Source organism: Prunus avium, chromosome 8 (genome assembly GCF_965620075.1).
Source record: "Prunus avium chromosome 8, drPruAviu1.hap1.1, whole genome shotgun sequence".
Lineage (NCBI taxonomy): Eukaryota > Viridiplantae > Streptophyta > Magnoliopsida > Rosales > Rosaceae > Prunus > Prunus avium.
Genome location: NC_142291.1, coordinates 26,915,110 through 26,940,786, shown reverse-complemented (window position 1 = coordinate 26,940,786; position 25,677 = coordinate 26,915,110). Strand labels below are relative to the sequence as shown.

The 25,677-nt window shown below is 35.3% G+C and overlaps 2 protein-coding genes across 6 annotated transcripts; both read left to right on the top strand.

The window, feature by feature from the left end:
• The first annotated feature begins 8,703 nt into the window (after window positions 1-8,703).
• On the top strand, window positions 8,704-18,279 carry LOC110768505 (retinoblastoma-related protein). 5 transcript variants are annotated; one of them, XM_088245537.1, is made up of 21 exons: window positions 8,704-9,002; window positions 9,271-9,397; window positions 9,585-9,684; window positions 9,769-9,898; window positions 10,089-10,193; window positions 10,341-10,474; window positions 10,592-10,688; window positions 10,812-10,858; window positions 12,278-12,476; window positions 12,744-12,810; window positions 12,997-13,176; window positions 13,277-13,470; window positions 13,603-14,473; window positions 14,658-14,790; window positions 15,110-15,227; window positions 15,406-15,582; window positions 15,668-15,787; window positions 16,347-16,491; window positions 16,604-16,716; window positions 17,644-17,759; window positions 17,838-18,279. In XM_088245537.1, the coding sequence occupies exons 4-21, from the start codon at window positions 9,776-9,778 to the stop codon at window positions 17,992-17,994; spliced, it is 3,096 nt and encodes a 1,031-aa protein (XP_088101663.1). In that variant the 5' UTR covers window positions 8,704-9,002; window positions 9,271-9,397; window positions 9,585-9,684; window positions 9,769-9,775; the 3' UTR covers window positions 17,995-18,279. The 5 variants fall into 5 exon arrangements, with proteins under 5 accessions (XP_088101663.1, XP_088101662.1, XP_088101661.1 ...); XM_088245535.1 differs by having other exon boundaries at window positions 8,705-9,002; window positions 9,765-9,898; XM_088245536.1 differs by lacking the exon at window positions 9,271-9,397.
• A 1,120-nt stretch (window positions 18,280-19,399) lies between these two features.
• LOC110768546 (SH3 domain-containing protein 2) lies at window positions 19,400-23,783 on the top strand. The gene is made up of 10 exons (XM_021972311.2): window positions 19,400-19,643; window positions 20,594-20,716; window positions 20,801-20,870; window positions 20,964-21,115; window positions 21,912-22,013; window positions 22,200-22,400; window positions 22,525-22,587; window positions 22,721-22,873; window positions 22,982-23,056; window positions 23,465-23,783. The coding sequence occupies exons 1-10, from the start codon at window positions 19,584-19,586 to the stop codon at window positions 23,579-23,581; spliced, it is 1,116 nt and encodes a 371-aa protein (XP_021828003.1). The 5' UTR covers window positions 19,400-19,583; the 3' UTR covers window positions 23,582-23,783.
• Window positions 23,784-25,677: the final 1,894 nt, after the last annotated feature.

Genomic DNA, 25,677 nt, shown 5'->3' with positions numbered 1-25,677 from the left:
ATTTTGAGCATGAACTCTGATTTAAATTTGGTTATGTATTTGGAGTATGCAATTGGAACTAATGTAAACTTTGGAATCAAGTTATGCAATTGTCAAATTATATCTTATTTTAAGTGATGTTATTATACATTTACACATTACAATGGCACAAATGGCACAAATGGTAGAAATGTACCAAACTTTGGACTCAAGTTATGCAAATGGCACAAATGTACCCAACTTTGGATTGAAGTTATGCAATGACACAAATGTACCAAACTCATTACATTACACATTTCACTATTTAATCATCAAATTCTCCGGAATTTTTCCAAACAAATTTAGGATTTTAATCATCAGCATTGCAACCATGACACCAAGAACCCATGCCACAAACAGACCCACCCACATTAGTTTCCCTCTATGTCAATACACCATAATTTTCTCATCCATCTTCATTCTCTGCCTTCCTAGCCTTCAAACTGTTGCTGTCAATTCCTTGTTTTCTTGCTCAATTTCTTTGAGCTTATCTTTCAGTCCTTCATTATCTTCTTCTATTTCATTCAGTTCATGCTCCATACCTCTCATTCTTCTTAGCAACCCACGAAGAACTTCCTTTCCTCGTGGGCATATCTCTTCGTCCAACCACTCCCAATAATGACCTTTGCCTCTGTTCTTCTGAAGAATTTTCCATATCTAGGGTTAGATCTAAAACCCATGGACCAAAAACCACAAATTTCCAGAGAAAAAACACAAAATGCCAGACAAAGTGATGTACCCGATTATTCTCACAACCCTCAAATCTTCTCCTAGGATTCTAATCTGTCCATGAAGTCCATCTTTTAATAGCTCCCCCACACTCGCAAAGCTTCCATGTGTTACAGCTCCTCGAACTCTGCAACATCTTCTTTTTCTCCTCTCCCTCTGAAATTTTTTTTTTCACCAGATGCCTTAATATTAATAGAAATGGCTAACATGGCATTAGGGTTCAAGTTTAGCGCCATAAATTTGAGAAGTTGCTGATATGGACATGCCTCTGTTCAATCCTCCACTCGAAAAGACAAATATGCCCTTAAATTAAACGGAAAAGTTGACAAAGATGACGGAAATGACGGTTTCTGAAACTGGAGGCATAATTAAAGTACGACAGTAACAATTTAGCAATATGAGGGACGAAAAATAAAGTTGGGCCATAGTCCAGGGACCATTGCTACAATTTTGCCTAAATAGTATAATGAAGTCCAACAGGCCATCACAAAAAACTCTAAACTATGCAATAACTATAGCTCTAGGACAAATTACACAAGAAAATTATATCGAGCGTGCGCATAACGTGTTGTAAAAGTAAAGAGAGAAATATGAGAGAATTCAAAGTTTGTCTTTTCCTATTTTTTTGCCAACCTTTTCCTTTTCCTTTTCCTTTTCTATTTTGTTTTTTTTTTAATACAAGTGATAGCCTACAAAGGGATGAATGTTTCTCAAACACACACACTACCAACGTGTCATGGAGTTTGTGTTCGAATTTTTGTGAGTAACAAAATACAACATTATTATTAAATTTATATTTTTTATATTATTACTATCTTTATTGAATTGAAATTTTAAATGTGTTAAACGGTGGTTTTACTTCTTTTAAAGTTGAGATTTCAAACTTTTTCCTTCTGGTATAGCAGGTCTGGACATGTTCTATTGATATTAATATTGCTTTAATCTCTTTTGGTAGTTTTGTTTTGGATTTTAATGTCTTAAATTTTGAGAAAACGTGAAGGCCAAATGTAACTGAATATGATTTAATTGTGCATTAATTTGATATATTCAGATTTGGTTTTAAACCATATTAACAGTGGCAACTTATTGCTTTTAACGGTGTGAGCATTTTATGCAGTTTAATTGCTTGTTTAATAACCAAACCTCCACTTGGAAAGCTCCTATATAAACCATTCGAGCTATACGTTGGTTCGACAAAAAAAAAAAAGCTATACGTTGGAGACAGATAAATCATATTGGTGCCACATTTCTTCATTTTTTCTCCTCCACATTCTTGGGTATTTTGTGTTTCAATTTTTTTCTTTTATCAAGGGAAAGATTCAAGTTGTTCATCCGATCTAAATATTATGAGTGTACGCTTGTGAGGGTCATAGGTTGTTGTATCTTACAAGGTAGGACGCCATACAACCTTGCTACATAGAGACATTGTCTCTGAGGGGTGAAATCTACTCTTAAGGACAATGAATGACACACCTCAACCTAAAGCTATTATTCTACTCAAACATGAATAGAGAATTTTCTTCTATGCCCCTAAAGATAAGCATTTTGCTGTAATTTCATCGGCTTTATTTAATCTACTCTATCAATGTAAATTACGATTTTCTAGTAATGATTTCATATGATGTTTTGCAGGAAAAGTAGAATCCTTCAACCAAATTTTCCAACAATCTTAAGAGTAGATTTCGCCCCTTGGAGACAAAATACTTAGGTTGTGTTTGGTACGCCTCACTGGACTAGACTTGCTTAAATAACACTAGAAACTCATGTTTAGTAAGAGAGGGGAGTAATTTAAATGAGATTATATAGCTCAACAGTGAAAAAACCCTTCACTCACTCCTCTAATATAGCGAAATTGAAAGGTGGTTCGCAAAATAGCGAACTCACTAAATAGAACACGCCAGTCCGAACTACACCAATTTCTTCTTCTTCTTCACATGGAACTGGATTTTCTGGATTTGTGTTTTTAGTAAACTGTATCGACGCCAAAAACCATTCCCAATTAAACACCCATCACCATTGCATAACCTAGAAACTTGACGCCTCCCCTACACAACCATAACATCCCCTGCAGAACCAATTCCCATAAAGCCAATAATTCCATTCGAAAATTTGAAAAAATCAAAAACCAAAGAGTGACTTATTTTGGGGAAAAAAATATATCAAGGGATGAAGAATTTGGATTCTTGAAAATAGAAGAAAATTAATGGTGGGTCTGTCACCTTTGGAAACGTTTCTTCCCCAATTAATGGGCTGCTGCGTTTCCCTTTTTCATCACCTCATCTAATGGTTTGGTGATGTGGGTCAGAATCTGATGGCCTTAATTAGGGGCAAAGTGGGGTGATAAGGAGGAGAAGAGGCATGGTTGTGTTTGTGGAAAGCATGGCCTGAGCTGTGTGGTTTAGGGAGGTAGGCAAATGGGTTTGAGGAGGATCGTAGGTGGTGAGGTGATGGGGAGAGGAAGAAGAGAAGATATTTGTGGTTTTCTCAAATATTTTATTATTTTATAGTTAATTAATTATTTTAACTTAAATTTTATGTATTAATTGTTTATATCCACTATGATGTTATTATCTAGTTTTTTTAAATAGAATTTTATTATTGTTTTAATTTTTTTTTAGAACATAAATTAACAAAAAATACACCTGAAAATAGCTTGCATATTATTAATCTAAAAAAACATAAGAAAGCCTTTAAAAAATATCAGAATCCTTAATTTAATTTAAATATTACAATATTTATTTTTTAGTCCGACACAACAGCAAACATAAGTCTTCACTAATTTTACAATCTAGCTTCTTAGAGCATCTCCAACCGATATGTCAAAAGTGCCACATAGACATTTAACGGCTAGAAATAACATCTCACATCACTCCAACCGAATTCTCAAAGCTGATGTGGAATAAAGGCTAGAGGTTCACCCATTACTTTTGACATCCCAAAAGCAAGATGTCAAATAAATATTTTATTATTTTTTAAAGACAGCTGTTACTTTCATTTATTATTTTCTTCTTCTTTATCTTGAATGATTTAACTGTTACAATAATTATTTATTTGACATATCGAGTGGAGTGTAAAACTGTGTAAATGTCAAATTGCCACATCAGCCATCAAATTTAAATTTGATGTTTGGTATTTGACATCTCCAAGGGAGATGCTCTTAGTTTGACGCAACACCAAACGTAGGTCGGTACAGTACTTAATCCAGCTTAGTCCAATCCAGGTCAATCCAAGACAGTCCCAGGATTTAGTCTAGTCCATGACAGTCCACCGTACCAAATGACCCTTTATTGTCTTAAAGAGGTTTCTATTGAGAATCGAGAAGATATAGTGACAACTTGGATATGCGATAATGATTTCTGCCATTTGGAGTGCACAAAAAGGAACCTGAAACACTTGGTCTGCAAATTAATGTCTTTTTCCACTAGGTTAGACCTCGTTGACTTTTCCTTAAACTTCTTTATATAAGATTAGGGTAGGCTACACCAAAGTTTTCAGATTTTACATCATTAATTAACTAAACTCATAAGATTACATATTGGCACAAACTCATAATTATTGATAAAACATTTTTTTTATTAAATATAAATTTCCTAAATTGCTAGCATGAATAATTGCAAAATGTAATAAATAAGATTATTGTTGTTGGCGCTAAATCTAAACAGATAGAGATGAGTGCAACTTACAAGTGGGATGGACGATCGAGAGATCGATTGGATGCCGATTCTTCCTGTCCTTGGATGCCGATCCTGAATAGAAAGAAGTCGAGACTCGTAAGGTCTATGGAACCGGTGTGGAACCAGCCTAAGACCCTCCGATGCTTAAGTAAGATTGTTGTTTTAAGAGCTCTTGCTGTTGACCATATAGAAGTATAAAAGTCAAGCTGAAAAGTCTTACCCCTGTATTGTAGTGGAATGGGCATATTTATAGAGGGCATTTAGTATGCTCTTAGTGCTCATTTTCGATGTGGGACTCGTGGGAGGGCCCTATGAGGTTGACACGATTCCTTAGATATTTCAGGCGGGTGCTTCGAGGTTGATTCTGCAGAATCGGTAGGGGATACCGATTGTAGGCTGTGTTGGGCTTGTAATGATCTTTTGCTGCTTTGAGACAATATCATCAGTAGCCTATGCCGATTGTCCGAGGCCTTGGGTGCTTGGGCGAGTTTATGAGATCCACGTGTCGTTGTACGAGTGGAGGGTCAGGTATGGTACAAACAATTGTTAAAAATTGAACAAACTCTAATCTATATTATTGTATAAATCAAACAGTATAAATTATTTTATTATTACTAAACATTATAATTGGAATAGTTTATTATACCCTTCCCGAAATGTGATTGGGACTCACATTATTAAAAAATAAATTAAATTCTCGAACACAAATGGTACCTAATAATAGTGGTACAATTCAAATCTAATGCAACAACTACCATAAATAGTATGTCTGCCTCTCATTCTATAACTACGATTTAGAAGTTCGCTTATTGCAACATCAAGACACTTTTTGTAATTTACGCTAAAAAGATCACTAGTACAGTCAACACCATAAAGGTATTTCTTATCTAATACTTGTTTCCCCCGAGCACACAATGGCCCATGAATAATTTTAGAACTTAATCTAGTGAATAGTTGACGAAGTCTTTTCAGCATGGGATGATCATTGAAATCAACATTTATCAAGTAAATCCCATTTTTTGTGTCTCCTTTACCAATGAAATCTACACCTGAGTATTTAAAAATGCATCCTTCAATCCAAAATGATAGCTCCTCAATTGAGAGGACAATGCTTGCGAAGCTCTAGACCTGTTGTATTGATACAACTTTGGCATGGTGCAAAGACCTTATTTTTTCGAAATAGAGTTCCAACATTGTGCTAGCCCATATACATAAGTATTTTTTTTCTGTTGTAGATTTAGATGTGTTAATGAGTCCACTTCGGTATCCTGAATGAGAAATTTATTTAGATAATACTTCTGTCAATAATGTATTCAAGTTTTCCTCATAATATTCATTGAATATAAATTCTATCTGATTAAAACACAATAAGATATTATTGTTCATTTTATATCATGTGATTATAACGCAATAATTATATATAAATCTATGTGATTACCAATTCGTTCTATAAAAAGCCATATTTGATATATGTGTGAATGTACACAACGCTTAAACGCTAACTTGTTAGTATTCCCATACGACACTAACATTGGTATGGACCAACTTCATAATGTAATTTGATGATTCATATCATTAATTTTTAGGTTCTAATAGTGATTCTAGATATGCCAAAAATCACTTGTATGGAAAATAACTTCTCTATTTAATCACTTTAGGTGGTTTTAAGTGATTTTATGGAGAATCAGATGAGAGGTGCTTCTCCCCATAATCACTTAAAATCACTTAAAGTGATTATACAGAAAAGCATGTGGGAGATACTTCTCCCCAAAAGTGATTCTGGCCTATCTAGAATCACTCCCAAACGAGCCCTTAGAAATTGTTTGGCCGCTTGATTATTATCGTGAATATTTCATTACTTTTCAAAATTATTTGTTTGTTTATTTATTAAATGACAGTTAGATGACAAAACACTTTTAAATTTGAGTGAACTTTTGCATCAATGATCTTTGGGTTAATTTCAATTTGGTAGCCTGGAGTTTACCTTGTTTGTCCCTACGTTTTCAATTTTAACATTGAAGTACCTTCAATGATCTTTCAATGAGACCTAAGGAATGATCGGTTTATTAACATACTAAATGATTAGTGCTTAACCACTCCTATATATACAATAATTTTCATATCTTTTTTTTTTCAAGTCATATTCATTGATCATCCTTTAAAAAAAATAGGTAGGCAAATCATAAATCATTAACACATGTCGTTTGTGATAAAATAAATGGACATACAAGTGTCCCTTAAATAAGTGTTTTTTAGGTAAATAAGCTTATTTGAGGAATCTCTCGACTGAAGCTTCTTCTATATATATAAGAAATTAAAAATTAATATTTTTTTCTCTTTTGAAAGCTAATATATGTATATATATATATATATATATATATATATATATATAATATTTTGTAGTTTTGTGTATAGTTGAAGGGTAAAACATTGCATTTGGTCCTTTAATATAGGGATCGTTAATGGGCTTGGTTGGGCTAGCTCGGCCCAAGCCCAATGAGCTTGGGCTAGGCTAGGCCGGGCTTTATTAGACTAAAGGAAATATATGGGTCGGGCTGAGTTGGGCTTTTATTACAAAATCAAAGCCTAAGTTCGCCCCATGGGCTAGGCTTTTATGAGCCTTGTCGGATCGGACCAAGTGGGCCAAAATAGACCGGGCCAAATTGGGTTAACAATATAAATAAGTAAACAGTTTTTTTTGTCGAAAATAAATAAAGAATAGGATTTGATTTGATAAGGCCCAATTTCTTATACAACTTATAAAAATAAAAATTAAAGTCTCCCAAATTAAAAAGATTACGTTATTACATAACAATTCAACTTCGAATTGTCTCAGGTTTTCTGTCAACCACAACCTCAACAAAAAGATTATATTGTTACATAACAATTCAACTTCCAATTAATTGTCTCATTTTCAGATTCATTGTCAACCTCTCCATTAGATGTCATCCAATCTGGTCCTTGAGGCTCTACTGTTCATTAATTCTTCCGCGCATTGCTCATCTTGTGCTGCATCTTGCATCCTTGTTGCGGTGGAGAGAGAGAGAGAGAGAGAGAGAGAGAATAAAGAGTAAGAGTGAGGCATTGGAGAAGTTGATCGGCACATCCATCCAACATACAAAAAAAATTAAAATTAATGATTGAGATCACAGACTAACAGTGCAAATCCAAAAGCTTGGTTGGAAGTGAGTTTTTGTTGAGAACTAGAGCAATCCAACTACAATAACAACTTTAGAAGACCAAATCCAACAAAAAAACTTCAAAATCAAAGATCACAGACGAAGAACAAAGCTCAGACAGTAGCTGATGCGGCACAATATCACTTCCAAAATGACGATGCATATTGGAACTAAACCAAAAATCGAAGAAATCGCAGTCCAACCTACATCTTAGACAAAAAATGGTTTAATATTAGTAGTCGGAATGAGGGTATATAATTTTCTAACCTATATTTCCCGAGCAACATAAGCCAAATCAGACTATTATCTTCTTAGAATTTATATCAATTAGAGATGTACATGAGATATACAAGTAAGAAATGCTCTTCTTCGTTGTCTTTTAAATAGGTATGAAAATTTTAGACACGAACCAATAAACGACTCAAAACACGACAAAAAATTAGAGTGTTAACCGTACAATTAAAAATCTAGGTATAATTGTCAATGAGAATAACCCAATAAAAAAAGCCTTAATTTGCACACTAGTGCTCTCAAGTAGGGGTGTGTGCGGTTTGGTTTTCGCCTCAAATTGGAACCAAAACCGGTATTATTTACCAGGCTTGGTTTGGTCCGATTTTAGTAAAAAAATTTATGAAACCAGTCAGTTCAGGTTGAATTGATTCTTATTCGGTTCAATTTTAAATCGGATTATTATTATTATTTTTTCAAATTATTATTTTTTATACAAATTTCAATTGAAAATTTATTTTTTGAGTTTGAAAATTAACAAATTATCCAATTTCATACAAAAAGAAATATTAAGCCTAGAAAAGAGAGATGTTTTGAAGTTGAGTTTAGATAAATATTAGGTATGAGATTAAAAATATAACATTGAATATAAATAAATATTAAAATTATATATATTTTAATTTGGCCAGTCCAATTCAACCCGATTTAGTTTTGTTGGGTATAGAACCGAAACGGGAACCAATTAGAATTAGTTCGATTCAGTTTTTTGAATTGAATTTGACTTTTTGGTCAATATGATTTTTTTTAGTCCGGTTTAATTTGCTTGATCGGTTCTTCGGTTTCAATGCCCACCCCTACGTCTCAAGTTCGAACCCATTCCGTTCATGTGGTTTAGACTATGCTTTTACTTAAAAAAAACAACATCCGTTTAAAATCCAGGTCAATCCGGGTCAAATTCGCCTCCCTCTCAGTGTCACTCTCTTCCCTGATCGCAGACCGCCATCGCCCCAAATCCCTAATTTTGATTTCCTCAGCCCCAAATCTCTCGTTTCCTCTCTCTCTCTCTCTCTCTCTCTCTCTCTCTCTCTCAAACTCTTTGTCTTTATCGTGCGCTGATATCTTCTCTCCACTCTCGACTTTATAGGAGCTCTCTCGGCTGAGCACTACCCATCAGGTGCTCTTTCCCTTGTCCCCTTTTCCTTATTTCGTCTTCTATTTTTTTTAAAATGTTGTACGGATATCATGCGATTTTCTCCCCTCAATTGTTCTCATTCTGCTGCTGCTTGTGTCTTCTTATTGATTGATTTATTTGTTTTTCTCCGTGATTTTCACGAGTTCATTTTGTGTTGAATTTGTGGTGTTGGTTTCATTTATCCTTTGTGTATTAACTTCCATCCGCAATTTGCTTGTTCTGTTTTTGTTTCTGTTTAAATTTGATTTAGATGCGGTTGAAAATTGAGAATTTGACTCCTACGTGAATTTGGATGACCATCTCATATGAGAACTCATGTGTTTCTGGTATCAAAGATTGTGTCTTTGAAGTCTTTGAAAGAAACCATCGCTATGATGGTAATTCTTTGACCTTCCATTTGCTGACATTCCTTCATTGTTTGTGTAATTAAAGGAATGATTCTGCTTGTTCTATAATAGTAAAGAACATAGTAATAAATTCTGCTTGTTGCTATTATATAATTAATCAAATTTGATTGTATGTTTTTAATTTCTTTCTAACGTAAAATTATTATGTTTCATATAGATGGATCCTTTTGATAGTGCCGAAGGTGGAGGTACAGAATCTGCAAATAATGTGCAAGAATCTGCTTCTTCTAACCCTATAGAACCTGTAACGCAGTTTGGTAAGAGGTGTAGAAATTAGCGCTTGAAATTAAATATATATATATATATTTTTTGTAATTTTGATTTTGGCTTGGTTCAGCTAGGGTTTAGATGAGTCCACCTGCTTTGGTGAAGATGGAAGATACTAACCCTGAAGTTTTAGCTTCCAAGAATTCAAATTCCGAAAGCAGAGATTCAGACCCCATCCAAGCTCGATTTAATGATTTGTGCAAGGTTGCCACTTTCCCCCCATTTTTACTGTAATTGAATGTATCCTTCTGTTGTTTCTTATTGTAAATGTCATTTTATTTGTAACATTTGGTTTATAAACTGTACTTTTGTTTACTTTTAGAATTTCTTTCTTTATTTCCATAGTCATTTCTTGATTTGTGTTCCTGTGAATATATATGGCTTCTAATTTCAGAATGGATTGTCGTTGGATGAGAATGCTTACACGCAAGCTATGAAGCTGTTCAAAGAAACCAAACATCTATTAATTTCAAATGCATCGGCTATTGGAAACAGAACAGTATGTGTTTTTATCAATTTTCCATTGTATAGTCAATAATAATGTTATTTTAAAATAAGGTCTGAGGTGATATCTTTTAGGATCTTTTTGCTGGGACAGTTGCTTGAATCTGAATTTTTTGTAACTTAAATGCATTTTTCTGTACAGCCTGAAGAAGCAGAACAGTTCTGGTTTGCCTTTGTTTTGTACTCTGTGAAAACTTTGAGTGAGAATAATTCACAGATGAGCTCTGACGATAATGGATTTTCTCTCTTCCAAATTTTGAGAGCTGCGAAGCGGAAGTATGTTGTTTGCCCATCTGTTTTTAAAAAATAATTTTTAATTTTTTTTAAATAAATTTTTTACTTAGCTTACACTCGTAAATTCTTGTTATCTTATATTTTTCTGGTGTTTTACAGCATTGTAGATTTTTTCAAGGAGCTTCCTCAGTTTGTTGTTAAGGCCGGTCCAGTTTTGAGTAATCTTTATGGCATAGATTGGGAAAACAAACTTGAGGTATTGACTTGTCAGAGAGTTAGTTTATGCCTGAAAAGGACTCTGTATTTATGTCTTTTGAGTTTCTGTTTTCTTGAAGTTACTTTACTCCTTGCTCATGAGTTTGAGTTCTTAATTTATTAGGCAAAAGAGTTGCAGGCAAATTTTGAGTACTTGAGCCTGTTATGCAAGTGAGTGTCCTTTCTTCTGCACCATTGTTCCTTATGTATTATTATGTCTGATCGTTCAAGAATTTTCTCTCTTAAAATTTTGCATTATCTTGTGTAAGATCTCTATACTTAGGATGAGACCTTGATGAAACTAAAATAGCAGTATTGCATGTGTGGTGATTTCAGATATGAAAAGTGATGGTAGTGGCTTGACGTGTCAACATTTTTATTAGGCTGTAATGGAAATTTGTTGCAAGACTGAAATTGATTAGAATTAATGTTGATTACAAAAGGAATAAGAAAAGAAATCTGTAATGCAGCTTCTTTGATATCTTCATTTAATTATTTCAGGTTGACTAATTTGCCCCAGAACTAAGATGTTGATCTCATCCTTGTTATGTGCCAAAAACTTTTTTACAAAGTGTGCAGTGTTAAAAACAACCTGGTTTTTTATGTTATGTTATGAAATACTACGCCTCCAGTTTAGTGCTGAGTTTTATAAATTAATTCATGCTACCATCAAGTGGTTGTCACTGAATGCTATATAGTACACAAAATTAATTTGAATGCTGAAGATTGAACTTGATGCTAGGCTGGCTGCTTTAGTGGTTTATTAAGCTTCATTCTTGATTTCTAGAGAACACATTGAGTTGTGAGTGGTATGGACTTCTTATACTTTAGAACTTAGTAGCTGAGTATGGTATTGATGTCTATTACGATTTTGTTACTCTGTAACATGCTACATATCTTTAGAAATCTGGGTTACATTAAACTTACTGTCTACCCTTCGATCTATTTCCTGTCATTTGGGTTCATTGAAAGAAAGAAGAATTAAAAAATAGGAAATGAATGTATGCTAGAGTAGTGCTTTTGGTTAATCTTTTGGATAGTTGACTACATGGTCGAAATTTGTTGTACATCATGCAACATCCCAGTTGGTAAATGTATAGTGTAAACCCATGGAGGACCCCCTTTTTATCTTGTGTCTATTCAATTGTAGTTTCATGAACTTTTAATGGATATGCTAAAATCACTAAGCACCTACAGAGGTGTGTTTACCTGCTTACCCATCTAAATCTTGCAAGGGCATAGTATCTCTTTGCAGTCTGTGGCAATCCATTTTTTTGCATGCTTCGCACTAATATTTAGGAGAAAATTAACATTATATGGATGAAAACTTACCATTAGTTTGATTTCCATTTAATTCAGACTAGATTACTAATTGCATTGAGATGATCCAAGGGACATATGCAGCATAACTTCATTCTTATTTGTTGCGAACTATTTTTGGTGCTACCTCATTTTAGGCGGAGGTCATGTTGGATGTTTCATTGTATGCATAATAAATATGCTTCATTGTACTTTGTCTACGAATTTGCTTTCACATATATGAAGGTTTAAAGCTAATAGAGTCATATCATAAAAATTCAATGCTTCAAGGTACTACAAACGTGTATACCGAGAGGTCTTCTTGACAAGTGATGCAAAATCCGATAAGCAGTCAGCTGTTGCCAGAGGAACTGGTTATGTGTCGGAGTATCATCGTTTTGGATGGTTGCTGTTTTTGGCCCTTCGTGTACATGTATTCAGCCGATTTAAAGACCTGTTGACTTGTGCAAATGGCTTGGTTGCCATATTGGTCAGTTGCATTTCTGTATTACTTCTATTAGTTGCTGATATTAGGATGGCAGTCAGTTACTTGAAATGTGAAACATAATATCAATTTCCATTCTACAATAAACAAAAAATAGGTTGCCTCAAGAAGTGTGAGAACATTACATTACATTATATATGTACACACACACACACACACATATATATACGTATCAACCCACATACATATATTCTTTTTGGCTTTATATATGAACATGTATTTTTTCTTACTGCTTGGTTTTCCTTTTTACAGGCAATTTTAATTATTCATGTTCCTGTTTGCTTCAGAAACTTCAACATCCATGATTCAACACACTTTGGTAATATTTCACTTGGCTTATTAGACTTTGTATTATATGATTTCCTTTTCAAGGAAGGATGTTCAATTTTTGAAACTTGCTTCGTCTTTTGTTCATTTCCCCCATACTTTTTCCCTCTATTGTTTTGGGGTGGGTTTACATTTTGGCATTCTTCATCGGAGCTGATTTGGTTAGTGTCCAATTCAGTTAAGAAAGGCAGCAAAGGCATGGACCTGCTTGCGTCCCTTTGCAACATTTATGACACCTCAGAAGATGAGTTGAGAAAAACAATGGAAATGGCTAATGCTTTAATAGTGGATATTTTGAAGAAGAAGCCCTGTTCAGCGTCCGAGTGTAGAAATAAAAATCTAGAGAATATGGATCCAGGTTTCTTTGATAATTTTCTCCTGTGTACAGTGATTGATACAAATCTCTTGTTCCTTTGTCATTTATCAATGATTCTGAGATCTGATCCTGTTTAATGCAGATGGTTTGACCTATTTTGAAGGTCTTATGGAGGAACCATCATTGTCATCCAGTTTAGATATTCTAGAAAAGGATTACGATGATGCAATTCGGAGTAAGGGTGAACTTGATGAGAGAGTCTTCATCAACGAAGAAGATAGCTTACTTGGTTCTGGTAGCTTTTCTGGAGGATCCATGAATTTATCCGGTGTGAAGGTATGCTTTTAATAAATAGCACCATTGAGGTCCATACGTGTGGTATTGTCAATGTTCTTCTTTGTTTCTTCCATTGGTTCCATTTTGTGTAGAGGGAGTTTTTTGATGGTTTTATATATTCTGTTATGTTAGAGGAAATTTGATTCTATAGCCTCCCCAACAAAGCCAATTGCAAGTCCACTCTCTCCCCATCACACTCTTGCATCTCATCTTAACGGTGGTGCTAATTCAAAGATGGTAGCCACACCAGTGAGCACTGCAATGACAACTGCAAAGTGGCTTCGGACCTTTATTTCTCCACTTCCGTCGAAACCCTCAGCCAAGCTGGAGGGGTTCCTGGCATTGTGTGATAGGGATGTTACCAATGATGTGGTACGCAGGGCACAAGTCATATTGGAGGTTATATTTCCAAGTAGTGCCTTGGGAGAACGATTTGTAACTGGTAGCCTGCAAAGTGCTGACCTCATGGACAACATCTGGGCAGAACAACGAAGATTGGAAGCACTCAAACTTTATTTTAGAGTTTTGGAGGCAATGTGTAGGGCAGAGGCTCAAATACTGCATGCTACTAATTTGACCTCTTTATTAACCAATGAGAGGTTCCATAGATGCATGCTAGCCTGCTCTGCTGAGTTAGTCCTGGCAACACATAAGACTGTCACAATGTTGTTTCCAGCAGTATTGGAGAGGACAGGTATTACAGCTTTTGATCTTAGCAAGGTGATAGAGAGCTTCATTAGACATGAGGAATCTCTTCCAAGAGAATTAAGACGACACTTGAATTCATTGGAAGAACGACTTTTGGAGAGCATGGTATGGGAAAAGGGTTCCTCGATGTATAATTCTTTGACTGTTGCAAGACCTGCCCTCTCAGCAGAAATAAATCGTCTTGAGTTATTAGCAGAACCCATGCCATCTTTGGATGCAATCGCCATGCGTATTAACTTCTCTTGTGGAGGGTTGCCTCCAGCACCTTCTTTACAGAAGCATGAGAATTCCCCAGGTATTTACTTTATATGTATGTATATGTATAAACATCTTAACTCTGAAGTTGTAATGCAGTCCCTCAATTTTATGTGGGATGTCTAAGTCCATGGACATTGGAAATGGATTTCTATCCTCTTAGTGGCAGATGATATAGTAATGTGCTGAAGGGGTGAGTTCGTCTTTTTATTGTTAATTTTCAGGTCAGAATGGAGATATCAGATCTCCAAAGATGGAGCAGAATTCCTTTACATCTCCTGTGAAAGATCGTTTTCTGGCCTTAAGTAACCTTAAGTCAAATCTGACAGCCCCTCCTTTACAGTCTGCATTTGCCAGGTATCAGTCTCCAGTCCCAGGAACTAATAAATTTAATTTCTCTGTAGTAACTGACTGTTGAAAAATGTAAAGTCCCACATTGGGAAACTTGACAAGATAAAAGACAATATATAAGTGAATGGTTCCTCTACTAATGACACCGGGAACTTTTGTGTTAAAACCCCACACTTGCATGTGCTTTGCATGTGGTTAAGTTGGTGACAATATCGGTCGTGGACCAGTTGGTAGTGGGCCACTGGTCCATCTCTCTTAAATCTTGACACTTACTGCTTTGCTTTTTTCCTTGTTGGTATTATACTTCTGAAATTCCAATGTGCAGTCCAACACGGCCAAATCCGGGAGGTGGAGAGGAAACATGTGCAGAAACTGGAATTAGTATTTTCTTTAGCAAGGTGCGAGGGAGTTTCCAAGAAAATAGTTTTCTCTTTATTTTTCCGGTAAATAATCAGAGGATCTGCCTGAATGAAGAGGATGTGTGAAGAGGATGTGTGTTGTAGATATTAGTTCATACCAATGAAGATCTGTTTGTTTGGCATGTTTAGCCACTTGACCTCATAATTCTGCTTTATTAGGATTTATCCTCTGCTTTATACATAGTGCATTTCTTGTATTTAGATAATCAAGCTGGCGGCTGTCAGAATCAATGGTATGGTTGAAAGGATGCAACTGTCTCAGCAGATCAGAGAGAATGTTTATCGTCTCTTTCAACAAATCCTTGTTCAACGGACATCTCTCTTTTTTAACCGCCACATCGACCAGATTATCCTTTGTTGTTTTTATGGAGTTGCAAAGGTGTGATATTACTTCTGACAGTTTTACGGGATGCTGTTAAATAATTATCTTCTTTTCTTACTCATCCACTGTTTTCTGGTTGCAGATTTCTCAGCTTAATTTAACATTTAGGGAAATCTTATGCAACTATACAAAGCAACCACAATATAAACCGCAAGTTTTTCGAAGTGTGTTTGTTAATTGGCCTTCTGCACGCCACAATGGGGTATCATGCCTAAACTTTACTGTTTGTGATGCAGGACGCATAGGACCTAAATTTATTAGTTTCCTAATGTATTTGTTAGTTTCCTAGATTCTCTAGTTTTCCAAATTCTAGTAGGATTTCTACTTTTCCAGATTTCCAGATTTCTAGTTTTAAGTTTCCTATTTTATTTGGGTTATGATTTCTGTTTAAGCAAGGGATTTTTATCCTATTATGTCTTGGTTTTAGTTTGCAATAAATACTCCCATGTAGTTCTTTAAAATTCAGATTTGGATATTGAGTAAACCTTCTCTTAAAACTATGTGATTTCTGTCCTTCCTTCTCGGTTCTCTGATTTCGGTCCTTTCTTTCGTCCCTTCGATCTATATTTTCGCCTCCTCGATCTCTTATATTCTTCTATGTTCTATTGTTTGAGTGCTTAACCTAATACCTACGGGCTGTACTACATCCATTGGTATCAGAGCCTAGTTTCCTAATGTATAGGACCTAAATTTATTAGGAAACTACATCAGTTTGTTAGTTTTCTGGATAGATCCCAACCCTTCTCATGTTTTGGAAACAGAGGCCAGCACAGGAACACATTGAAATCATACCATTTTACAATGAAATATTCATTCCTTCTGTGAAATCTCTGCTAGTCGAGGTTGGACCAGGTCCAACAACTACAAGAGCTAGTGTAGTTCCTGAAGCAAACAATGACAATGATGGTATGCGTTTGCTAAAACTTACATGTAACTGCACAATTTATTTCCTGTTTTTTTTGGAATATTCTTCTCCATCATTTCCTAATAAGCTCAATTTTTTTAACTGGCCAATTAGCTCAATGTCCTGGATCACCTAAAGTATCCAGTTTTCCAAGCCTCCCTGATATGTCTCCAAAGAAAGTATCTGCAGCACACAATGTTTATGTCTCTCCATTGCGATCATTTAAGGTACTTGTTTAGTTTTTTAGCTTTTTTGCCTTTATTTTATTATTTTGTTTACTTTTTTTTACAACATGTTGATTCTCATATATGAATTGCCTCTTAGAATTGCAGAAGCCATTCTTAACGCAAAGTTGTGGTTATATATTTACTATGTGTTAATCACCAACTTATTTAACATAACTAATTTTATATTACTTTAATCTTGAATCTCTCAGCAGTCTTTGATGGGTCAATGTTATGTTTTTTATTTTTTATTTTTTGTAGTGTTGAACATTTGATGCATTGGCTTCATATTCCTTTTCTTTTATTTAACTTCGAAGCCCATTGGCCTAATACAATCCCATGCAATACATATCCCTGATATACCATTGTTTTTGGCTGATAGCTTTTTGCTTATTTAAGAGGATTTTGCTGTATGTTGCATGCCTAAATTCTTACTGTGATCCTACTTTACGAGTGTCTAGAGTGGGCTGGCTTAGGTATTAGGACTCTCTCAATTTGGTGGAGACCAAGGTTTCTTTCTCTTTTTCCACCTTCAACTTCTAGTTTGTAGGATTAAGTACCAAACATGCATGAACTTGGATAATGCAATATGCAGTATGATTTAAGTATGCTAGTGCGATCATATCAATGTTTTGTTAATTCCATCTTAGTCAGTATAGTTCAATTTGTATACAAAATTGATCTTATTAGAGTTGAAATATCTGATAGAATATATAGAATAATATCAAGATATGTCAAACTATATCTGTATGAACTGAATGGTTACTTGATCTTGCTATGGGCTTTTAGTGAAGCTCAGTGATGTATCAGCCAATCGTTTAACTCATGCAAATTTGTGAGGTTAAAAGAAAAAACATCACATGTATCCTTTGGCGATACTGTACTCGAAGAAACTTCATGCCTGTGCATCAAATTTTGAACTTTCTGCAGATGGATGCTTTGATCTCGCATAGCTCAAAAAGCTATTATGCTTGTGTTGGGGAGTGTACCGTTGCGTATCAGAGCCCTTCGAAAGATCTCACTGCCATCAACAACCGCTTGAATGGGTATTCTATTACTTCAAACGAAGGTAAATTTTTTTGCCAAATTAATGATTTCCTCTGATGCATCATTCTGTTTTTCAGTATGCGAAAGCTCAGAGGCACTCTCAACTTTGACAATGTTGACGTAGGCTTGGTCAGTGATTCTATGGTGGTCAACAGCCTCTACCTTCAGAATCAAAATGGAAGTTGTGCATCCTCATCAGGCGCACCAGTGAAAACTGAGCAACAGGACTCATAATTCAACTCAATGGCTGTGTGTATAGTTATAGTTTTCCAGTTTGTAAATCTAGTATTTTGATTCTTCATAGTTCTGTACATTTCTGTTTATGACACGAAGTGCTGGTGCTGAATGGGCGGGTTACCTAGAATGGCCACCAAAAAGCCCCGTTTCCCATTTGCTCACGTATGTTAGGTAGGACCTTTTTCCTCGACTTTCTAGGGTTCAACTAATTATATCGAGATTCTTCTTCTGTAGGTGTATCTTTCCACCTGAGTTGTTAATGTTAGTTCCAATTTACACGTATTAAGTGTTCAACTAGCAATTGGTTGAAAAATGACCAATTCAAAGCCTCACCTGCCAATTGCAATTCACAATATATGACTCGTCCAAATGAAATTTTATTGTGAGTTACATTGTCTCCTAGCTATTAAGCATTGTCATTAACTGAAATGATGGTATCATTGTAATCACCCCATTTCAATGAGGTATAGATCCATAACTTGTAATATTTAATATCCGGTTTGAAGCTGTAATGTAAATGTTTATTATATCTAAAAGAAGTGAAAATCTTAGCTTGAAAAGCGAAATTAGGGGAATCTCATACAATAAAACTTGGGGGAAAAAAAAACCTAGTTATGGAACTTGAAAAGAGAAATATTAATAAATAAATTAAGGATATTTAGATGTTGCTAATTAAATTCACTAATGAACTTCTCTTCTGAATTAGGTGTATATAGGCATAATTTCCCCCATATAAATACTCCTATCAGCAAACTCACACACCGGTTATAACTATGCCCTTGTATAACTTAATTGAGGAACAAGGGTGAGGGAACCGATACCAGTGCTCTAACTGTTCAGTGTTGCCCTAAATCTATTATCTAGTAACTGTTAGCTTTTGTGTAATTTGAGTGAAGTCAAAGCATGAACCATACGTCGAACAGATGGGTTCAGCCAAGTTGTTTAGAGAGGATGTGCTTCCCATTCTACACCCGAGTTCGAATCCCTTTTTCTGAAATTTAGATTATATTAAAATAAAATATCGTTTGTATTAAAAAAAAATATATATGAACCAAAAGTCCTTTAATTTGGGAATCATGGTGTAATGGATTAGAACCCACATTGGCGTAGTTGATCAACCACAAGAAGTATAATTTTCCGAAGTGTCGAGATAAGTTTTTAGATTGAATAGTATGAAGCACGTCCCTCAAGTGACACAAGAAAGAAATTTTTTTTTTTTTTTGGGGTCAAACAAACAAAGAAAAATCTTAAAGACGAAACCTGATAATTTTGTGAATCCATGGATGTCTTGTGGTAAAATTAGTTTTGCAAATTTAAAACACATTTTATAATAAAAACCCGTTTTAAAACTAAAAAAAGAAAGAAAAAGAAAATACATAAATCTCAGTTCAAATAGGTGAAATGTCTGTGAAGAGGACCAAAAGCTCAAACAGCTCCTCCAAAGTAAAGTTCCTGGACATTATTTGAAAGCCAGCATTTCTCTCTCTCTCTCTCTCTCTCTCTCTCTCTCTCTCTCTCTCTCTCTCTCTCACAAAGTCCATTGGTCGAGAACCAAAATCTGGGCAGATTTGGCCCTTCAGTCGTGAATGGACGCTATCAGAAAGCAAGCCACCAGGCTTCGCGAACAGGTCGCTAGGCAACAACAGGTACTTTCATACCAATCCTAATCCCACCAGATCCAATTTTATTTAATCTCTTTCAATATCTGCCCGCTATTCTGAATCCGTATTTGATTTTTCTTATTTTAACTAATTTCCCCTTGATTTAGCTCGAGTTTCTTTTTCTTTGTTGGTGAAATTTGCAATCTTGTTCTGCCTGTAATGCTTTATCTTCGTTGGGTTTGTGAGTTTCGATTTGTTTCAAATTGTATGATCCAACACAATGCATTCGCTTTTCAAAGTCATAAACTTTTTATGAATTTTGTTGATTGACATTTGATGTGCAACATAAGAGAGTGTAACACATAATTGAGGAGAGGCAATATTAATTGTGTTCTAGCGGCCTTAATTGGTGAATATTTCGGGGATATTCTTGGCATTTGATGGCTAATCTTGGAAATTTTATTGGGTGAATTGAGAAATTGGTCTATGGAAGATTGCAAAGGGAATACATGGGTAGAACAAAGAAGTATATTTGTTGGTTCATTTGCCTTCAAAAATTAGAGCCTGCAGTGTGTTACGGATACAGGTCAGGCTTGTTCATCCAATGAAAAGTAAAAGTTTTACATAGATATGCTCCCTTAAATGAAATGGACAATCAGTTAAATTAAGGTATGGTTTCACTCAAAAAATTCAATAGAAATTAGCCATTTGAGAAGTTTTGCCAATGAATGTGTTAAGGGATTTCAGTTTCTGCTGTAACTTTGTTCTCCATGGCTTGAAAAGTATATGGTGCATCTTCAACTACATTCCCTCAATTTGAAGCTCCTATTTATTTACATCCCTCTCTGTCATTAATAATGTTTTCTTTCTTTTTTTATTGAATAAAATTACATGGCTAAATTAGATTGCATTCTTGCAATAACAAAGGTTTACTTACATTTCAATTTTCATTTGAGCAAAACCAATCATTCTGACTACATTGGGCTTTACTTCAGGCTGTCCTCAAGCAGTTTGGAGCTGGAGGATACGGAGGTTCAGATAATTTAGTTACTGATGAGGCAGAACTCCTGCAGCATCAGAAACTTGAGAGGCTTTACATATCAACACGTGCTGGCAAGGTTGCCTACTACCTTTGTTGCCTCATCTAATTTCAATTCAATTTGTTTGACCTTTGCTTATATAAATTTTAATTCATGTTTTAGCATTATCAAAGGGATATTGTTCGTGGTGTGGAGGGATATATTGTTACTGGGTCCAAACAAGTTGAAATAGGTGAGTTGGTAAAATTTTATGTCATTTGTCAAGCTCATACGTAATCGTTTAAGGACTCGGTTTTATAATAAAAAATGTAACCTTATTGAATAGGAACAAAGTTGTCAGAAGATAGCAGGAAATATGGTGCTGAAAATACATGCACTAGTGGTAGTACATTATCAAGAGCTTCATTAAGCTATGGGCGAGCTCGTGCTCAAATGGAGAAGGAGCGGGGGAATCTATTGAAAGCTTTTGGCACACAGGTGTGTCAAATTTTCTTCGTTTAAACGCGAAAGTTTATAGATATGACTTACATGAGCAATATGCGTTTCTGAATGCTCTTCAGTATGTGGTGGAAGGACTAATACATTTGTATATTTATGTTTTAGTTACTTTGCATAATAAACTGTAATTGGCCTTTTCCTTATGAGATGAGTGAAGGGATGTGGATTCAGATACACAATTTTGCCTCATCTTCTGTGTTCAAGTTGTGACAACAGCGAACACAAGTTGTGGCATCCTGAGCTTTGCAAACATTATGCAGAAACTTATGGAAAACTAAGAATTAAAATTGAAGGTTATGTTGTGTGTACTTGAATTATACCAGACATGATATAACAAGTCATTTCTCTTGTGGCATAGCTTACAGCGTTCCTTATAGCTGGATCATATATTAACATAATGTTGAGTTTACGGTACTTCGAGTACAATTTCATCAGAAGTTATCTCAGTTCACTAAAACCTCAAGCCATACCATACTATAAATTGAGAGCAGAGGATCATATATCTTGTTTAGACTGTGGTTCTCTTAGTATAAATTCCCCTAGGCCCTCCAAAGTTAATCCCAGAAGGCATTAGAATTTTGATAACTGACTTTTAGGCCCACTGTATTATGACATTGATATTTGCTTAAAAGATTTTTATTTTATGCTCAGCTTTTTATTTCAGTTATCCTTTACTTTTTGAAGACCATTGTAGGATTTAATTTCAATTAGTTTCTTCGTTCTTGATACTACCAGAGGTTAATGCGGGTGATATGGTGTTTAAAATTGTTATTAGGTGGCAGAGCCATTAAGAGCGATGGTAATGGGGGCTCCATTGGAGGATGCTCGGCATCTTGCTCAACGTTATGATAGAATGCGACAAGAAGCTGAAGCTCAGGTATCTTTAATTTGTGTTTACCAGGGACTATCTGAGTGTTTTATTCTCACAACAGCAGTATTTTAGACTGGAAAGCATAGTGAGTCTAGTGATGTACCTCATATTTATACAATTGGTGACAACTAAATTGATAAGTTGATTTTCTTTTACAAGTATGTCATTGTGCGTTCTTTTGAACCTAGACAGGCTATTGAAGTTTCCAAACGCCAAGTAAAAGTGAGGGAAACACCAGGAAGTGCAGAGAATGTTATGAAACTGGAAGCTGCAGAGTCAAAGCTGCAAGATCTGAAGTCAAATATGGGAATATTAGGGAAGGAAGCTGGTGCAGCAATGGCAGCTGTTGAGGCTCAACAACAGAGGTTGACTCTCCAGCGCCTCATTGCTATGGTAGACAAGTTCTCTCAAAATATACCATGAGTTAAATATGTTAAGTATCAGTAAATCTTTGGCCGAGATGTATGGGGTATTAGTGTTTAAACTTTCTTCTTGTCAACTTTGTTCTGGATTGAAGGTTGAGGCAGAACGTACTTATCATCAGAGGATCCTTCAGATACTTGATCAACTTGAAGGAGAGGTAAGCAGTCATGCTACAACAACACACCCCCCCCCCCCCCCCCCCCCCTTACTTTTCTGAGCTACAGCAAAGTCCAACTTTTTATTTTTGCATCAATTGATGATTTTATGTAATCTTTTTCTGATATTGATAGATGGTATCAGAACGACAACGAATTGAAGCGCCTCCTAGCCCTACTGTTGATAACACCATGCCTCCACCCCCACCTTATGAAGAAGTTAATGGCATATATGCTTCTCAAACACATAATGGATCGTCAGACATCATGAATTACTTCTTAGGGGAGGTTAGTAATGAATGAAAATCCTACATTCTTATTGCTTAAATGATGCAACACTTGAAGGCTGTTCAATATGTGTATGGTCATTTGTGTTTATTTGTCAATTTATTGCAGGTCATGTTTGCATATCAAGGGGTATCTGATGTGGAGCTCAGTTTGTCAGTTGGAGACTATGTAGTTGTGCGAAAGGTTTATAACTCTCTGAGATACTATACTTCAGCTACATTGATCCTTAAAATTTGAATTAAGGGTAGCCCAGGGCTTGGATTTGGACTAACCCAAGATCTAATCTAAATAGAAAAATGGGACCAATCTATTGTTGTATTTAATTGTGATAATTAATATATGTCAACTGGATCCACTTTAGGTTGCTGGGTTGACAGCAACAATTAGATATAGTCCAGCTGGTTTTTGCTAGGCAACTGTGTCATTTCGGGTTGCCTGTTATCCGAGGCAAGTCATTGAATCCAGGTTGCAGATTGCAGCCTAGTTCCTTTATTTGAAAGAAAGGCCAGGTCATATTCCTACAAGTAGTGTTTTGGCTCATAACTGATGATGGGAATGCTTAGCATGATTTGTATTTTGTTCTTTCAACAGGTGACAAACAATGGTTGGGCAGAAGGTGAATGCAAAGGCAGGGCAGGCTGGTTCCCATTTGGATACATTGAGAGAAGGGAACGAGTACTTGCAAGCAAGGTGGCAGAAGTGTTCTAAAGTTTGTGCATGGGTTGGATTATAAGCAGAGTGTTTTTTCTTTTCTTTTCTATGTGTATGTTTTTTTAATCTAATTGTACTCAACGATGGAGCATACGGCGTTCAATTAGAAGAACGTGTATCCTCTCCCTTTTGAAATGATGTATGTAGATACTAAATTCTTTCTATCTATTGATTGATGAGAAAGGTTTATTTTTTTTAATTTATGGTATATCCTACTCTATCTTTCCTTTCTCTTGTTTGTTATATACAACAAATGACGATCACTTTGAATTCTTCGCTCCATATCCTTGTTCTTATTAATCTCAGTTTTCTCTTGTTTCTTTGTTTTTGCTTTTGGCATATCTTTGTGTTCTCTCTTTTTTTCACAATTTTTTTTTTTTTCAGATGAGTTTCTGAATGATTTGATTTTGTTCGTTTATAAATGGCTTTTCAGAACAGACCGAAACTCATGGCCAAATCGAGCAGATCCATATTATTTGTTTGTACACGTGGCTGACCAAAATGAGGATCCCTAATTGCACGGTATTAGGTCTTACATGTAAAGGATCATCTGCCCATGAGTCAAAATGTCCTTGCCAAGGTAATTTTTTATTTGGTCATAGGGTACTTGAAACAGATTTCTGGAAGTCCACAGAAAAATTATTGCCAATTGCCTGAAATGAGAAGCAAGAATTTTGATAAGAAATATGTTTTTCAGTAATATCATCATGACTCTAGAAGTCAAATACCACAAGTTGCGGGGTCCTCACGTAGTATTTATATAAGGAAAACATTGGGTCTCATACATGTCATGCAATCGAATTTGACAGATTTATCAACGAACTTGACGGTATGGGGCAATGTGAGATGAAAAAAGTGAGTTTGAGAGGCTAGTTGTGTCAAAGTCACTTTTAAACGGCAATGTGAGATTTGGGATATCTTTTTAGAGGGCACGAAGCCTTTAAGGTAATGGAAAAATACCATGATAGGATATGTGTCCAATTGACTCTACCATGAAGGTCCATTGTCCAAGACCCTTGACACAATTCTGGAGCCCTTGCAAACAGAGCTTCAAAAGCAACTCATTTTCAACTTGCCTCCGAAGCAATTTGGCAATTTCCAATCAAAATCCGGTTGACCCGCATGCTTGTGGTTAAAATGACTCAATCTTCACCTTTTTTGACAACAAAAAAATAAATCCAAGAACTCTTTTTGTAGAATGCACCATGCACCTATATTCAATTCTCGCATTCTTAAATATAGTTTCAATAAAAAAATAATATCAATTCAAAAATTTAATATTATTTCTTTAATCTTCATTTTCTGGTAAGATTCTTTAATTTTATATAACTAATAAGTTTTTTTTTTTCTTCAGACATGACGTGCGCTCTCTCTTAAAGAACGTCCATGTTGAAAAACCTCATATCTAACTCAATTTCTTTTAACTTTATCAGAATAGTTAATCGCTTAGAATGTAGGTCCTAAAGCCCAAAAACGAATACTTAAAATCTAAAATCGAAGCTCTAAAATATAATTCGATACCTTAAATAATAAACTCTATCAATAAATTGAAACAAAATTGAATAAAAATGGCGCATAAAAGAAAGAACGAACGTCCATCTTAGAACAACTAGCATACAGGCCGAAAGAAAAAATAGTAAATAATGTACGTAGTCTATCTAGAACAGTTCAATCGCATATTAACCCTAATGAGCATAGCCATTTCATTTTCTTTAGTGCGCTTGCAACTTGGCCTAGTCTTCCACTGAAAAAGTAGCAAATGCTGATTAAATTCTCTGATAATGGATAAACGATTGAACAACAAATTCAAGTTGACACCATATGAACTAGTAGCAGTGTAGTTTTCTGGACTGAAACAAAAATGGTACAGTGGGGAAGCACCAATGGCTGAATGGTGGAGGAAACAATGTTTCTTGGTCTTCTGTTCATTTTTCGTCGAAATATATGCTCCCACTCCCACACAAGCAATATCCTTTAATTATTCGTGGCCAGCTTGAATTCGTCTTTCAACATCATTTGTGGAAGCTTCCTCCACAACAAGTCAAAACCCCCTAACTAGGCTTGTTATAGTCCGCGGATAAGACTTCTGACTA